This window comes from Nothobranchius furzeri, chromosome 2 (genome assembly GCF_043380555.1).
Source record: "Nothobranchius furzeri strain GRZ-AD chromosome 2, NfurGRZ-RIMD1, whole genome shotgun sequence".
Classification (NCBI taxonomy): domain Eukaryota; kingdom Metazoa; phylum Chordata; class Actinopteri; order Cyprinodontiformes; family Nothobranchiidae; genus Nothobranchius; species Nothobranchius furzeri.
Genome location: NC_091742.1, coordinates 57066704 through 57084473, shown reverse-complemented (window position 1 = coordinate 57084473; position 17770 = coordinate 57066704). Strand labels below are relative to the sequence as shown.

Genomic DNA, 17770 nt, shown 5'->3' with positions numbered 1-17770 from the left:
CCACCACCACCAGCCCCTTCGTGGAGTCTCATGCACACAGTGTGTGTGTCTGTGTGAGCTCGGTCTTGCGTGACCACACGGCAGCTATCATCTTAGCTTAAAGGTTCCTTCAATAGCAGCCATTCATTCTCTGTTCCACCTCAAAGCTCGCGCCGTCTCATTTCTGTCCCTCTCTTGATTAGAAGTAGAGGCGGAGGGGTGGGGGTCATGCATACAGTTAGGTGCTTTCACCTGCATCATGACAAGAAAAAGGAGGGGAAGTCAGGGATGGGGGGTGGGGGGTGGGGGGGTGGGGGGGGGAGTAATTTTAACTCAACACAGGATCTCCTCCATCTGCTCACCCCCCGCTCACTGCTGCGACTCTCCCGCCCACTACACTCCTTCAGCCTCCTATCTCACTGATGATTCTTTTATTCCTTGGATACCAGCTGCCGGTAAGGTGATAGGTGAAACGCACACACACACACACACACACACACACACACACACACACACACACACACACACACACACACACACACCAGTCGGTGAGGATTGATTGCACTAAGGGTGGGCATTGGTACACTGGTACCGAGCTTGCCGTAGCGCAGACACGGGTGTTTGGTAATCGTGCCTGTTTGACCTCTCTACCCTTCGCTTTGTGAAAAAAGGAGATGCTTTCTACGTTCTTCCCAGTTCACCTGATGTCTTAACAAAGAGCCACATTGTTGGCACTCTCCAATGTAACTTGACCCCCCCCCCCCCCATGTCACATTTTTATGAAACAAAGAATAGATTACAGAAGCCAAGTCTGCATTTTTTTTCCATGCGATCTTCATTTAAATAGATGTTTTTTCTTTGGTTTGTCATTCCTGCAACAACTTAGAAAAGTGTGACTCCAAGCTTCGTAAGTGCCGTGAAAGCCGCAGCGAGGAACTAAGGAACAACCCGACGCCATTATCAGATTTCCCAACTGCTCCTCAAATATGGCTGCCCAGCCAACTACCGGGTAATCAGATCTAATAGCGCTGGCGACGAAAATGAGACCGTAAGAGCATACCGATGCATTCTTTTTTTTCCTAGTCTCTGGGAATAGCGGCAGGATTGTGGAAAGAGCACAAAGACTGTTGACTAAGTGCCCTTAAAGAAGTGCCTTAGAGGAGACTATTTTACATGCGGATTAGTGAGCATATCGCAGTCATCAGACAGTGATACGAGGCCTTGATAGACTGATAGTCTGTCTTTTTATGCCTTTCTGAGGCACAGGAGCCTTATCCTTTTCTCCCATCTTTTGTAACACACTCCTCAAACACACACACACACACACACACACACACACACACACAGATCCAGCTTTTTAGAGCAGCTACGATGCAGGGGAGATTGGATTGTAGGATGCACGCTCTAGCTTTGTGTCACTTTTTGTAAAGTGGATCATACGCCTTCCAAAGTAGATGCAAATACCTAGCGAAGTCACATGTTGCTATGTAAACACGCTACACCTAAGTGCGCAAATTCTGTGGTCAGATTCCAAAGGAAGTTGGGGTAGTCCTTGTGAGAAATGCGGATGCTCGCCACATTTCATTCTGCGTTCTCACATCAGACAAAATGAGCAGTGTCGGCCGACAAAAGAGGCACCGCCTTTTCACTTTCCCTATTAAAATTTCTGTTGTGTTTTCCACTTTGCCCCCCCCCCCCACCACCACCACCACCCCTCTCGCTCAGGGGGGGGAAAGAACACACGGGGATTGTCTGGGCACGAGCCAAACACACATAAATTTCAATATTAATTTGGTCGGCACCTCGGCGCCCTCCCCAACCTCCTAATCTCCCACTGCATATCTTCATTATCTGAAAGTGTGCTTTCATCTTAATTCCATTTTCATCCATCAAACGTCGGGGAGGTTTGACCTTGTGCGATCTCGGCTGAGATGGTGAGTTAGGCAGAGAGTGGGCGAGCGCGGTGGAGATAGGGAAGCGAGAGATGGAGGAGGGGGTGGGGGGTTGAGGGGAAGCTGGGGAGATAAGGGGGGCTCAGTTGAGATGATGAACGAGGATGGAGGAGAGGGGAACATGACAGGGAGGGTGTGTGTGTGTGTGTGTGTGTGTGTGTGTGTGTGTGTGTGTGTGTGTGTGTGTGTGTGTGTGTGTGTGTGAAGACATTTCGTTTTTTGATAATCCTCATGTTGCACCGGCGGAGTTTACTGCAGCGACTCCACATATCTCCTTCAAATCCTCCCTGTCCCACTCCAGCCTCATTCACCCCCTCCAACAACACCTTTGCTTTACCTTGGCTTTTTCCATTCCTCCTCCATCTCTCTCCCTCCTCACTGTCACTTTATCCAGGCATTAGGGTTTAATTACTCATTTGTAGTAATTGTTTCCATAATTGTTTGGATCATAATTGCTGCTGTTGTCAGGAACAGGTGGCGGATGGGACCTGTAAGGGAAGTGTGTTTTGTTTTCCACCTGTGTGCGTGTGTGTGTGTGTGTGTGTGTGTGTGTGTGTGTGTGTGTGTGTGTGTGTGTGTGTGTGTGTGTGTGTGTGTGAGATGTGATAAGGACATGCAGTTGGTGCTCATTTGATCCAGACAAAGACACGCCACCTGGTGGTCCCATCCTGGAGAAATGAGGCGAGTGCTGCTGAAAGAACGGACACACACTCACACACCGCTTGTCCCACATGAATGATACATGCCCGCATGATCATACTCAAATAGAACGCCTCATTAGTGGATGAGCTGGATATGCTCTCCAACCTCCTCCAATCCCTCCCTCCCCTCGCTCTTTTGCCTGTCTGGATGGCAGCCCTGATCCCCTAAATGCAGGTTATCTGTCGTCAGTGACTCGGGATGGTAAATAAAGAATCATTTATCAGCCCTATTAAAATCTCTACAGTGTTTCAGTCTCTCCTCCTTATCTTTGGCTCTTTTTTCCCCCTCCTTATCCTTCACTCTACAGTCTGTCTATGCCTTTTGATCACATCACAGCTTTTCTTTCTTTCCCTCTGTGGTGACATTTCTTTAGTTATAGCGTTTGGAGGCTTTTACATCTTCCATCTGTGCTCTGCGCGGGACAGGTAGCAAAAGCTCGACAGCTGCTGCTGCTGTGTCTCCAAGCTTCAACGGTGAACATTCAGCTCTGGCGTTTGACCACTTTGTTGATGCCGTGCCATGCTTTGTGCTGACACCCAGACCTGTGTCACAATAAGCTAATGTTAGCACCCTCCAGGCTGGACACACGCTGACAGTAGTAGGGCACTGGACGGGTAGAGGAAAAACCAGTGCTGTGACGGGTCCACACACACACACACACACACACACACACACACACACACACACACACACACACACACACACACACACACACACACACACACACACACACACACACACACACACACACACGTTTTAAGTTTCCCCTGCAAACCAAAGCTGGTGACATTTAAAATGACACGGACTATTGAGTGATGCGATGCATTTACTTGCGGTAAGTAAATGAATTGGCGTTTTGCTCTCAGATCAGGAACTGAAGTAAAAAGTAAGGAAATGCGATCAAATGATTTGCAGGCAGACTCTATGTAAGTAACACCACGGTCGGGGTTCAGTTGACATTCATCCCCTGTGAGTGTGAGTGTGTGTGTGATTGCTTGTTTCAGCAGCAGCAGTGGTGACTCTAACATAGTGACACAAGAGATGGTCCTATCCATTCCCCGTCAGACGATGTAACATAATTCGCAATTGGCCGCCACGCGTGTCGTCGTGGACATCCACGAACGTTTACCACAAGATAAATGGCCGTGCCTTGCACATTTGGTTGACAACGGCGAGCCTTCCCACATGAAAAATGAATAGTTTCCTTTAACTTCCTTTTTCCTCTTTTAGCCTCACAAAATCACTTAAATGGCGCTTGATTTGGCATGATTGTTCCCTCCCAGCCCAGCAGAACAGAAGCATCTTACAGTACTGCAGAGCCTGTTCTTTATCAGTTTAAAGCTAATCCACTGTCACTCCAAACTCGTCTTTGCTCCCATTTGGTGAATGTCAAAAGAAAGAGAGAGAAATAAACAATGAAAGCTCTTCATCTTTGGCATTCGGAGCAGGTCAGAGGTTGGGTTAAGCTTCTAAAGATGTTCAAATGCATCCCTGGCGAATAGTATCTACGTTACACCGGTGGCCTAATCTGCCACATGAAGAGCAATTAAAAGTTTAGCCCAGACTTTAAGAAGGTAACCATGTGTGATCGTTTTCAGTCCTTCTTTTTCCTGATGGGATCGTCCCTCTGGCTCCGTGCATGGGATGCATGCTAATGGGAAAATGTTGGCAGTGGCACGCTTCCAAAGGCATTCCCAACTTTCTGGAAAGAGCAAAAAACTGTAAGAAACTTGGGAAGCAGATGAAGAAGTGAAAGCAAATAACTCTCAGGATTGAAGGGTGTCTGCCTTTTTTTCTCTTTCATGGATGCTTTTGTACATTCAGTCCAACTTGAGGTTTTTTTGTATCCACTTCAATTCCCACTTCCCTCTTTTCAATGAAAGTGGTTCTCAAGGAACAAGCTCAAAGAACATATCTCTGCAGAGTTCCTCAGGAGAAGATTTTATGCCTAGCAACACCATTTCTTTGTGGCACAACCCAAACGCTGAATGCACCGGGTAGCTTGTGTTTTGGGTTTTCTGCCATTAAGTTTAGTTCCACTGAAATGCAGAAAATTACGCAACTGTTTTTTTTTTTTTGGCCAAATGAGACCAAAGAAAGGTCAGTGCAGAGTTTTCCTGCTGAGAAAGACATTCAATTGATCATTGTTTTGTCAGACCATAAAACAATAGACTGTTTTAGAAGGCACACCATGCCGGCAAATCAGCGCACTACTGCCACCACAGTGTGTTTTATGAACGCACCTTGGCAGCATGTGAGAATTTTGTGGCATTTGTGCCGGCACGCATGGAAGTATTATTGCCGAAATGCCGGAATTGTGAATGAAAATTACACCTTGGCACAACAGAGGGCGGTGTCATGATCATGTGGGGTTACTGCCGAGCTCCGGCCGGAAACTATTGAAAATGAGAACAAACACGAGTGCTAAGTTTTACTTTTTGTACAGAATCAGTGGAGATGATAAACAGGAGCGATGCGGAGCTCCAGGAGTTTTGCTTCCGTTACAGCTGGAGCTCAGATAACCAGAGAATGCATAGGGACTGTGGGGGACAGACACTTTTAGGAGCGGCTTCTTAAAATAACTTAATAAGTGCAGCTTCAATCACCATAAAAAAAAACAAGTTATGTTCAAGATTAACGGAAGTCCATGGCAGCGCAGAGACCACCCACATAGGGAGGCTAACCCCAAAATTCCACTACCTCGGCTCCGCCCCCGCCTTCCGCAGCCGCTCGCTTCTGAACTCAATTTTTACTGGTACCCGCTCTACAACGGCTCCGCTCCAGTGTGGAGACCTGAGGTGCGCAAACAGGCATGCGCAGGATTTTCGAGATCTTGCGATACAGTCCGAGCAATAAACGCGGAAGTTAGATCCAAACATCCGTTGTGTGGGAGAAGATTCGAAATGAACTGTTTAATCTGCCCATCATTTGTGTTGACAGATCAGCAGTGTTTGGATCAACAAAGGGCGACTACTTTGATAGTGGAAACTGTATTTATGGCTTATTTTTGTGCATTTAAAGTTCAGCCGCCATTGATAGTTGTAAAAAGTTGTTAAACCTGTGCATATGAGACAAAAGACGCTTTTTGTTTATCGATTTATTGTGAAATAACGGAAGTTGTGCTTGCTCCCTTTCCTGTTGGCGGTTGTGATTTCTGTCCATTGACTGCGGAGGTGCTCCGGCGTCTGGCAAAAATAGAATCGGTCCTATTTTTGCCGGATGGCGGAACGACAGGCGGCGCACTGCGCCGCACGGCCGCAGTAGTGGAACAGCTCTGATTGACTACAACAGGACCGATTTTGCTGCGGAGTTCGTGCCGGAGCGGAGATAGTGGAATTTTAGGGTAAGTCACGCCCATCAACTTTCGAACCATGGGTCCCCGGAAGAAGTAAAAAATGAATGCATGTTATGTGCCATGGATTTCACATATGATGTCCGTGAATGTTAAAGACACATTTTGAGACCAAGAAAACGCTTGTTTTCGAACAGGGGGAAACACTATTTTAGGTTTTGTCTGAAAACAAGTCCAGGACTCCAAATGATTTTCATGAATGTGACGTCATCGAACCAGACATGAAGAAAACTGAAGGAAAAGGGCTGTAAGTTCAGCAAACTTCCCACAGGAGGAAAGAACCACCATAAATCTGGTCATTTGGTGAGTAGCAGCTATGCTAGGGCAGAGGAGATTACATGGTGATGTCACATATGCGACGTGCCGATTTCTGGTGTGTAGTCATGCTAATTACGGACTTTTACAAGCTGATAAATCTCAAAGTACGTGACTGGCGTGGTGGAAATACCCATCATTACTTTTCATTTAAATTGCAGTATGACGTGTGCGATTTACGGTGTAAGTCAAAGCAGATTAGAAAATAGAGTTTTTAGCCTTGTTGACTTGCATTCATTTTTCCGTTCTTCCGGGGACCCATGAGCTGACTGGAAAGTGAGGAGACGTAAGCTCCGTATATACCCCCTTTAAACCGCTTTTGCGTAATCTTTTGTAAAAGGGACAGGATTGTGCCACATTAACGCCATTGTCTGACCACTTCTAAACAACCTAAGGCTTTCTGATGCCGGCTCGGCGTTGGTGGCAAATTGGCTACATTGTTTTCTGAAAGAGATAAATAGCATGATGAAATGGAAGGGTACGTTCCAATCCTGACGATAGCGTGCTAATAGCATCATCAAGTCTCAACAGCACTGTGTGACTCACAACAACTCTACTGTTTGTGCTAAAAGTATTTTTAAAAGTAATTACTTTATTATGAAGCTTTGTGTCTGTGTGTGTTTTCTGACCTCCCACCTCGCGGACATTCTTTTAAGCAAGAAAGCAACATTAAGATTCATCTCTTTCTCTGTTAGGCATAGCTCTGTACTTTTGTTATTGAGTTGAGGAAAAGGCTGCATGCAAGCCTGAAAGGAGTTCAGTAAAAACTTCTTTTTTTCAAACTCAGCAGAGTGAAAAAGTAGGGATGAAAAGCATTTCTGTGCAGCTTTTGTTGACTCTGAACGTTTCCGAACAACTCGCATGGGCGTCTTTTATCTCTCCTTTTTTTACATTTTCTATTGGAGTTTTGGGATGTCGTACCTCTCTTTCTGAATTTTGTCGTATCCTTTATTCAATTTAGGAGAATGTGACCTTGCAGGGATATGCAGAGGAGTTTGGGGGGGGGGGGGGGGGGGGGAAGACGATGGATTGAGCTTGACAGAGCCAAAACTGTCTGCCGGGCTAAATCACGATACTTGAGACCCAGCGGGCGGTGTCCCTAACAAGGCTGTGGCCAACGCCTCCACCCGCATTCCTTCAACTTATTCAACTCAGCCTTTCTCCAAATTTACTTAGTCACTCCCGGGGGCTTTAACACACCTGAAAAACCATCCATACTTGGTTTCTGTGTTTGTTTTCAACCACTGACGCCGCCCGGCTTCAGCATTCCATTCTGCAACACCCAAATTATCTTCGGCTATTAGTAGACACCAATTGTTACCTGAGTCCACCTTTATCAGATTTCAACTGATTAACACTCGGCTCATCTCAAAGGTATTTGTCTTATTTATCACTGAAGTGTCAATAAAGTCACATCTCTTCTGTACCCCTCATAGTGCTGGAATTACACCAAGTTTCTGTTTCGTTTAAGCTTTTCAAAGCAGGCAGATGCAATTAGGTTAAGCCAATTTAAGATCGCTCCAAGTATGTTGTTTGGAGTGCCGTGGCTATTTGGCACTTACCACGTGCCTCAGGTGGTGTATCAGGTCACTGCCTGGTTGCCCATTAAATATGAAACATGGGTTCTTAATTACCGACTGGCACTCTTGGCAGTCGTGGCGGCACTCATGTATCGCCGTCCTCCATCACTCTCTCCAGCTCTCTTTGGCTCCCCACTTTTTTTTTCTTTATCTTCCATCTCACTTGTGCAAGCCTCCCTCTCTGTTCCCCTGCATTTCTCTTGGTTGACTGCAATAACACACTAGTCCTGCAGTTTATGTTTGCTCCCCTCGCCCCAGGTCCAACCCAGACACAATTGCTTCCTGCGGTTCACGGTAGAGAGTCACCGTTGTAAGCCAGAGGTATTTACATCTGAAATTACACACAGCATTTTTTGGACCAGTTTTCTATTATCCTTCATTTCATTTAGAAGGTACATTGGAGGTGGTCCTAATTATAAACCCATACATTGAAGGAAAATGAATGAGAGGTCCATAAGGTGCGCAAACTGTTGCCATTGCGTTCTGCGCATGTAGAATACATTACAATGGAACATCTGGGGTCCTACACATAGGTATAACGTTGTGTCACTTTCTAGAATAAATTCATCCCATATCATTATGAAAAGGCAACATCTAAGCAATAAGTCAAACTTTCAGAGTTCTGTGGCAGATAAAGGAAGCAGGTCTGAAAAGAAAGACAAATGTTTTGTTTGGGATAGAGGAAGCTCAGTCATTGATGTCATAAGTGGTGCAGCCCTGTTTTCATTGGCTCCAGGTACCTTTGAGTCAGGCAACCCATATGTTTCCCTTTAGCATCCAGGAAATAGGCTGGGCCAAGCTTCGACCACAAACTGTGGGAAGTTTTCATCGCTCATTTCTCCGGTATGACAGATTTGCTCAATCACTCGTGACCCATCACAGCTGGATTTCAAACAGAGGCGCACCCATGTCGTTTTTGTGGTGGCAGGGCTGGAGTGGGGGTGGTGGTGGGGATCTGGACAGATTTAAGAAAATAGGTGGTAAGTTGTAATAAAAAACAAACAGTCAAAGTTTGGATAGCGTCTACGCTGTGGTGATGAGGTTTTGCATGTGGGTAACGGTTTGGAAAACCGAGACTTCAAAAAGAACCTTTTGCTTCTTAGAATGATATCAAAAAAATCATTAATAGTTTTCTTTCATTTAAATGATGTTGATACAGAAGGGAACTGTATGTAAATAGTGCAATAGACCAGTATCAAGTGGATCGCGACTAGAGAACAAAGACGCTTCCTTTTACGCATTCATTCGGTTGGTTCTAAAAAGTGAAATATCTTCAAATCATGGAACCACGGTTGTTCTCCTTTTTTCAATTAAAAAACATGTTTTTTTTTCTTTGTGTTGTACTTGGAACAGGTGATAACTGCGTGTGAAAAACGAAAACTGGTCGTGACAACCTTGCTTTTGCTCCTGCAACACCGACTCAGACACACAAAAACAAAGATCGTACAAAACCATCAGACTGACCGAGAAACTGTTACGTTTTATTCCACTCGTTTATTTAAAAAGGCGAAGAAATGAATGGAGTAAAGGTCACCGTGCAGACGGCGGTGCTCGCAGATTCTAATCCAAAGCCTTCAGCGATCTCTTCATGAACTCGATTTCTGGTCTGCAAACAAATTAGACCCCCCCACCCCTACCCCATCTATCCAGTTTTGCTCTCCCCCCAGTGAAAGTAGGAGAGGAAATTCAGGTGAATAAAATCTATTTGCTCATTTAACTTTTTTTCCCCCGTCAGCTGTTTTCTCTCTCTCCCCCCACCCCCTTTCCTCCAAAACTCAATTTTCCTTCAGTGCACACTTGCTATAGTGTTTCTGTGCAACACTCTGGCAATTCATTAGGCAACCGTGGTTTTTTTTTTTCTCCATTTGTATCATTAGAAAACCACGTTTCCTCCAGACGGGGGCACTCGGCTAAATCCGATCCAGAGAAATCCCTGTTTTCTTCCTTACACAAGCTGTGGGACTCGTTAGCCCACCTAACACTTACCGAGGGTTTTGGAGAAACAGTAAAGCCAACCAACCAAACTAAACGGTTTAATTTCTTGACAACTCTTTCAGTGCTATTACACCTATAGAAAGCAGATTTCATCTTGGTTCCAGTTTCTGTTATACAACAAGTGTCTGACTAGCCAAGTGAAATCTGCATGAATATTTATACCAAATCATTTGTTGAGTGTTGATTGTAATTACAAGGAAACATGATTCATTGCCAAGGCTGTGTTAGCTAGCCAAAGGAACAGAACTGGGCAGAGATATTTTAATAAATGCAAAATTTACACACAAAGAGCAGAATGGAGCCTGTCCTTCCATTGGCTTTAAAAATAATTCATTATCAGAAGGGAAATTTTAGCATTTCAGGCACAAACTCTCGAAAAAAATCACTTTGACTTCTAATGAGGAAGTATTGTTTTTGAACTGCAAGTTTAGAATGAACACTTCGATTTCCAATTGAAGACAACTCTTCGAGAGACCTCATTTTGAAGAAATAGAACCTAGTTCTGATTTGATTGATGAGCTAACTGCTAGTTTAGGTGGAGCCAAGACATTGGATTTCTTCTTGAAAAAAAAAAAACTTTTAAACGAAATTCATAATCCCAGTTTTCCCTGGCATAAAGCTTTCTTATCAATGTCAACTTTATGCTACACAATTACTGGAGCAGAATTATTCCAAGATCTGTCGAGGCTGTACAGGAAGTGCCATAGATAGCTCCTTCTGATATCACAGGGGGAAAAAAACAGATGGAGTTATTTGTCATTCTGACCATACACCACAATGAGCATGGTTAAAAAAACTAAAAAAATAACTATGGCAATCACTCTGATTAAAGAAATAACTAATAAATAATAAGAAATAACTCAATTGAAAGGTTTACGTTTTTCTGTAGAGAGCAATAAATTCTTCCTTCTCTACCACAATATTCTGGGATTATATCACACATTTATTTTGGGATTATTTCCACAAATGTAAATGGTGATGTCTACTTTTCGGTCAGGAACTCTGTTATTGCAAGGTGATGTGACAATAGACAAATTAGTAAATTGGTCGCATGGTGAATTTATTGCCTTACTTTCATGGGCGTCGCACCCGTGGGGGATGTGGGGGATTCAGCACCCACACTTTTCTTATTGAGATCGTTCAACACCCACACTTTTCCAGCCGTTTTGCTCACTTCCACACCAGTCTGGTTTCTCTATGTCGCACTCACTCTGTTTGCCTCATCTCTTTCTTCACCTCCCTCTCCTGTTTCTCCTGCAACCCGACATCGGCTGTCAGGTTGCAAGGAGGAACGGGAGAGGGAGGGAGGTAAGAGCTTGACTGAATTCATAATTTTACATCTTGACATTAGCTGTACAAACTCTCAGTTTGATAAAGTGAAGAACAACAATTTGCTGGTGCCTATCTTCAGTGGTCAACGGGCAATCAGGCGGGGTACACCCTGGACAGAGCCAGTCCATCGCAGGGCAACACAGAGACACACAGGACAAACAATCACACACACACACGCGCACACACACACACACCTAAGGACAATTTGGACAGACCAATCAACCTAACAGTCATGTTTTTGGACTGTGGGAGGAAGCCAGAGTACCCGGAGAGAACCCAAGGCAACAGCTCTAACCACTGCCCACAGCAGCATAATATATTTAACTATAACTATTTTTTTAACCCGTTAAGACCGGCGGGAGCGCCGGCGCTACTATTTGCATATCTGTGTTCAAATGCTTGTAGAACTGAAACTATACAAGATAGAACAATTTTTTTTTTTGCATATTAAACCGGAGGAGTTGCACTTATACCTCACACACTGAACATGTCCCAGAGCGCTGCGTATTTCCGCTAAGGAGTTTGCAAAAAACAACTAAAATGCGCAAATAAGAAAAGTGTTTTCATTCAGACACAGACAGAATTGTAGTTCTTTGTAGTCCCAGTCTTTCGGCTTTTTCTTGTGCTTTTTCGCAATAATACGTTTACACAAACACATCCTACACACATCACACACCCACTACAAACTCCCGACACACTCACACACCACTACGAACGTTTTGATGGCTCACGGACCCGCCAAACAGCACATCTTCCCTCCTCGAAGCAGTTGACGCCATTACAGCGCCGGAGGACGTTTAAGTTTCACTTTCAGTTTCCTCACGTATAAATTCATGCAATATTCTTTATTATTGTTATTATTGTTAGTGAGAGAAAAGGAAAACTATATGCTACTGAAAAATTAGCTACAAATATTCAACATTATTATTTTAGACTCCTGCAGATTATTATCCTCCTCCTCCATCCTTTGTCTGAACCCGCTTGTCCATGCAGGATCCGCGGGGGGCACTGGTGCCTATCTCCAGCGGTCAATGAGCAATCAGGCGGGGGACACCCTGGACAGAGAGCCAGTCCATCGCAGTGCAGATTATTATTGTTTATGTTTTTGTTAGTTTATATAAAAGAGTGTATCTCAGAAACTATTTTATGGAAGCACTTCAATGAAATTTGTGGTTGTTTGAAAGAATTGTGTGAAACTTTTTTCCATTGACAATTTCGAGGGATAAAGCTGTGGTATTTCTGTATAATGAAAAATGTGTAAAAGCAAAAAAATGACTTTCAGTTTCTGTATAGATAATTGCATTTTTTTAGTAAAATATTTAATTGCTATGAACATTTTACATTTATGTAATTAAAAGTTAGAATGTAAGGGTTGTATTGATGTATAGAAAGTTGAAATCCTCCCAAAAATGGCGCCACAGCATGTAATTATGTAAATATAAGTTGTGGCGAACTTGTTCTATGGCAGGTCTTAAAGGGTTAAGGAAAAACCTAATAAAAAGGTCGCAACTCTGTAATTGATGGTCATGATTTTAAAACAACAAACCAATTTTTTGCGCTTGGATGACAATTGAGTTTGTTTTTGGGTCTTTTGGGAACCAATCAAACTTGCCGTTAGCTCATTAATCCGAACTGATATCCTTCAGCGAGCACAGCAGACAACGCAGTAACTGCTCATAACCTGCCCACATTTAAAGATCTAAACGACCTACTTTACTAATCGCGTGGTTTCATGCTTACCACAACGTAATCAAAACCCTTTCAGTAGAAGAAGAAATTGAAGATCTATTCCATAAATCTGTGTCTGGGATGCTGCAGCAAGCAAAGAAAAGTTATTTGTCACGTACCAATTAAAACAGTAGTTAGTAATCACCGAGCCATACCAATTTAACTCGTGCAGGTGAAAGAAGTGGGGAACACATGGAGGGGTTTGAAGGTGGGGTTGAGTAATGAGCCTCTGCCCCGTTTAATACTCTCATGATGAAACAAGGAAACAGGGATGACAAAGAGAGGAGCAGGGATGAAAGCAGAAGAGAAGGAGTGCGAGTCCAGCAGAGTGTGGGAATATTTACAGACACAGAGGGAAGATCTGACAGTGTTTGTGTCTAATTAATGAATAGCAGTATCAATTTGTTATGCCATTTATTCCTATAATGGCCAAGCGTGATCTTTCATTCCTCGCCTCTATCACTCATTCTCCCTCTATCATTACCTTTGCACAACAATCTGACAGGGACTGAGTGAGAAACGGAGGGATGAAGGTTGAGAAGGTCCAAAACGAAATGCCCCGTTACCGCCTCAAACGGGACACCGCTCACAAAGGTGTTCAAGCTAATTATTGACGGCGTGAACCCACAGCCCATCAAGCAGAACCTCTTGTGTGCACACATGTGGTCACATGATGTCGAGTACAGTAGCCGTGCACTCATTCTTGACTTTGCGGCTCTGCTTTCTGGCTTCGTGTCAGACGTTCTGTGGAGCTGGATGCTTGTTCACTTTGTTCTCTGTTTAGTTGGCAAATAAACAAGAGAAAACGGCTGTTGCGCTCTTCCCCTCGAGCTGTATTTATCACACAGGTTTAGCTAGCTTAGATGTAAGCTAGGTTGCCTCAGGTTCAAGCAAACGTGGAGAGAAGTCCCTTTGTACTGTCTCCTTTGTGTTCCTGTAACATTGTCTACCTTTTGAGAGGGTTTAAAATGAGAACAAGGCAGGGTCATAGTAAAAATGTCTTACAAGAAGGAAGATGGTTGTAGGTTGGGTGGCTAGGTTACCTGTTAGCTCCATTTTTGGTTCCCATAGATTTTATCCTTTACACTTCTACGCCCCCTCTCTCACCCCCTTTTCCCAGACATCCTGACCTGAATCTCACCTCTGAATTTCCAGTGGACCTGAATCCCAAGCTCACGTCTGATAAATGAAAGAAAGCAAAGCTTAAAACATCAAAAAAAGTCCCTTTTATAGTGACCCCCGGACGTTTGGTTTCTCTTGTAGCCGTTCCGTCGAGTGACCTTCTCAGTGGTGAGCCAGCCCCAGGACCCTCACCAGCAGGGATCGCTGCAGAGCTGTTACGACAGCGGCCTGGATGAGTCGGAGACACCCAGCAGCAAGAGCTCTTCGGGCCCCCGCCTGGGCGCCCTTCCCCTGCCCGAGGACAGCTACGAGAGGACAACGCCGGATGGCAGTGTCGGTGAGGCAGAGCACATGGAAAATGGTAGGGGCAAACACTGAAAGGAGATTAAGATAAAGTTAAGATGTAGGAAGCACACACACACACATGCAGACACACACACACACACACTGATCAGGGACTTCCTGTAGGACATTGGATGGTAGACAGCCTCACAAACAGACTCCTTTAGAGATAGAGACACCTCTGTTTCAGATACGATGTTCTGTGGCCTTTGTGATGTAGCAGTTGTTTTTGTTCACCGATCACGTGAGAATGTGGTTAGGGGGATTTATCCTATCATGTATGGTCGTGTTGAGGAACATCAGGCGTGTTTGATAAGAGGAGCAACACGACGAAGTCTATGTACAGTTGTTTTTTTTATTCTTTTTTTTTTCTTTTTTTTTTTTGAATGAGCACCTATCACATCATCCTTATCCTTTTATCCTTTTGTAAATTGTCCAAAAGTGTGTTTTTGGAGAATTTACATTCCCCATTGAATTTCTTATATCATGTAGCATAGATTTTCTAAAAGATAACTCCATCTTGCACAGCCTTCTTTGAAAAAGCGAATGAGGACACAGCAGGGGGTTAATACTCATTCTCACTTGTTTAGAAGCTATAGACGGTGCTGGCAATGCGTATTTGGCTTGAGGTTCTTTTAGAGGAGTTTAATTTGCTCTGAAAGAGAGGACGGACAAATGCTCTGTAGGTAATTTAAACAGATTGCAGAGTAAAGAATATAAGGGTTTTTAAAGAGCAGTGTCCTAGTTAAGCACCGCATCTTCTCTAGCACTTTTGCAAAACTGTGGTTTACACAATATACCATATATTTATCCTCATTGTTACATCTGTTTGTGCAATATTACAAAAGACTGCTGACACCGGGTCCACGCTGGGGGCATCAGCGGCACGGAACGCCAGTGGGAAGGGTTTTTTTTTATGGCACATCAACCCATACTGGGAGTGGCGTGGCATCTCTGCCGTCCATCTCGCAGGAAATGACCTCACCAAATTCCTCATGGCTTCATCCGCCATGAAAGCAAAAACAAAAAAAAAAAAGAAAAATACAAGTTACATCCATGAAGAACTGTTGCGCTTATGAAATATACTGGTAGTAAATAAGACGTATAGCATTATCCACATAGAAAGGACACTGCATGTCTGCAATAGACTTTTATTTTGAAAATTGCTGGAGGTTTTACACTGATACTGTGTAACTGCAAAAATTGACACATCCCAGAAGCAGCTCATTGCAAAAAACTGAACCCAACTGAATATTTTGCAGCACTGCAAGCCGCTGCCTGAACAGTTCAACGGCTGGTTAGTTTCAACCCCGTAGACTCTAATGGATTCTACTTGTAGCCGCCACTGATGCACGCGTGTGGACCCAGCTTTAGACTGTGACAATACTTAGGGTTTTATAGCCCTATCTTCCTTCTAATATAGTGTGTGTGTGTGTGTGTGTGTGTGTGTGTGTGTGTGTGTGTGTGTGTGTGTGTGTGTGTGTGTGTGTGTGTGTGTGTGTGTGTGTTGATATGTATACAAGGTTTATTCATACTCTTGCAGTCCTAAGTTAATTTTCAGCAAACAACAGCTGTCTTGATAATCCCAAACCAGAGCACAGATAATCTAAATTTCTTCCGAATCCACAGTCTCTTGTAGGATGGATACGTTGTTGCTGTCATGTCAGATCTGTTTGTTGAAAATCACAAATCAATGGTAGTTCCAAGATGAAGACCAGGAAAAAAAAAGATAGCTCTACCTTCAGGGAACGTCTTAGCGACTCAGTGTCTGGATATCAGTTTGCAGAAAGAAAGTCGGTCGGACCACAGAGATGGGGGCATTGAGCGGACAGTTATGCAAGGAAGCGTACACCGTGTTGGGCCTTTATTCAGAAAGGACTTAAAAGACTATGATGTGAGCAGATTCACACAACGCTTGCATTTTTACGGCCCAATTCAGACGTTACAATCAAAACACTCATTCCTGTCTCGGTTCTTTTAGGCGACTTCACAAAGAAATCACTTGCATCGCAGTTAGGTTGTAAACATGATCAAACTGTCAATCAAATCAACCCTGAGAATGAAAATAGCATAAATAAGGATATAAATAATCCTAAATAATAGTGTATGATATAATAGTAATATAATATATAATAATAGCACGGTCAGAATGCTTGTGGAGCATACGTCCAACATCAGATTGTGGTGTTTTAGACCAACTCCAAAGGAGATGCTGTAATAAAATCCCCATCACGTTTGGTTTTAGCTCAATAAGCATACAGTATGTAGTTAATTCCACAGTTTCTGACAGTGCTGGTGAAAAGTACAGAGATTTAGAGATCTGCTGGAGACTAGAGCCAAGGTCAATTCATGAATCAGTCTCCATCTAAAAGAAACAACAAGCTTCACTGCTGCTCACTATCTTTAGTGAGATCAGCTGAACTGCACTCTGTGTGTGTGTGTGTGGGGTGGGGGGTGGGTGGGGTGTGGGGCGGGGTCTGGAGATGGAAAGCCAGCAGTACAAGTGAGATTGGGAATCAGACAGTGTATGTGAATATTGGCTTTTTCTGTTTTGGGCTCACTATATTGCTTTTAAATCAAACTCTAAATCTCACCAGTGTGACGGTTTGCACTCTGTGGCTATGAGGCGACTGTATCTGTATGCGGGTTAGACGGCAGGTGGAGGTCTGCCTGTAACCGGTCTAAATCCTGTGATTCAGTCAACAAAAAAAAGCAAGTCTGTTTTTGCGATATGAACCTCCTTGAGGACCATGAGCGTCCCCTGCTGAATGCCGCATTTCTGTGAATGAGAACAAATCACCCTAATACCTATGGAGCAATGCAATCATGGAAAATTAGGGCAAATATTGAGAAATTGCTGCAGTCTCATGTACAACTATAGTCATTATCTTTCCTCCATGTGCTGCTGGAGCCAGGAGTTCACGCAGCGCTACATTTGCTCCGCATGGGGCCCCTTTTTAAAATTAGGGAACTGCAACGAAAACAAAAAAGAACAAAAGTTAGCAGATAGCTTGCCGAGAGGCTCAGAACTACTATGGTGTCTTTAGTGACATGGAAGTGAAGACATTTTGGTCTTTTATGCTCGATCGACTTGTGTTGTGTATCTAGTTTAGATCTCAGCAGTCTAGATGGTTGGGGAATGAATGAAATGTGTTGGTTTGATATGAGTTGTTTAGTTATAGAGAAAACAATTATATATGTTTGTAAAATGTAAAAACAGAGAGGTTCATTCTATTTTGTGTTTTTTTCAACATTGCTCATAGTTGGTTGCTTTAAAGTAACAATAGATACATTTTAAACTTTAAGCTAGAGCTTTGTTGTTAATATTTATTATTGCAATAGAAATGTGACCAGTTTCCTATTTGACGCCA

The 17770-nt window shown here is 43.6% G+C and overlaps 1 protein-coding gene across 5 annotated transcripts in view; it reads left to right on the top strand.

The window, feature by feature from the left end:
• Positions 1 to 17770, top strand: part of pcdh7b (protocadherin 7b) — a 155291-nt gene that overhangs the window by 55655 nt on the left and 81866 nt on the right. For 2 of the 5 annotated variants that reach the window (XM_015946853.3, XM_015946855.3), the window contains exon 2: positions 14199 to 14418. The exons of 2 other annotated variants lie outside the window; for them this stretch is intronic. In XM_015946853.3, coding sequence (XP_015802339.3) covers positions 14199 to 14418 — 220 coding nt within the window. The remainder of the gene's footprint in view (positions 1 to 14198; positions 14419 to 17770) is intronic. One more of the 5 variants, XM_015946854.3, reaches the window with a different exon arrangement.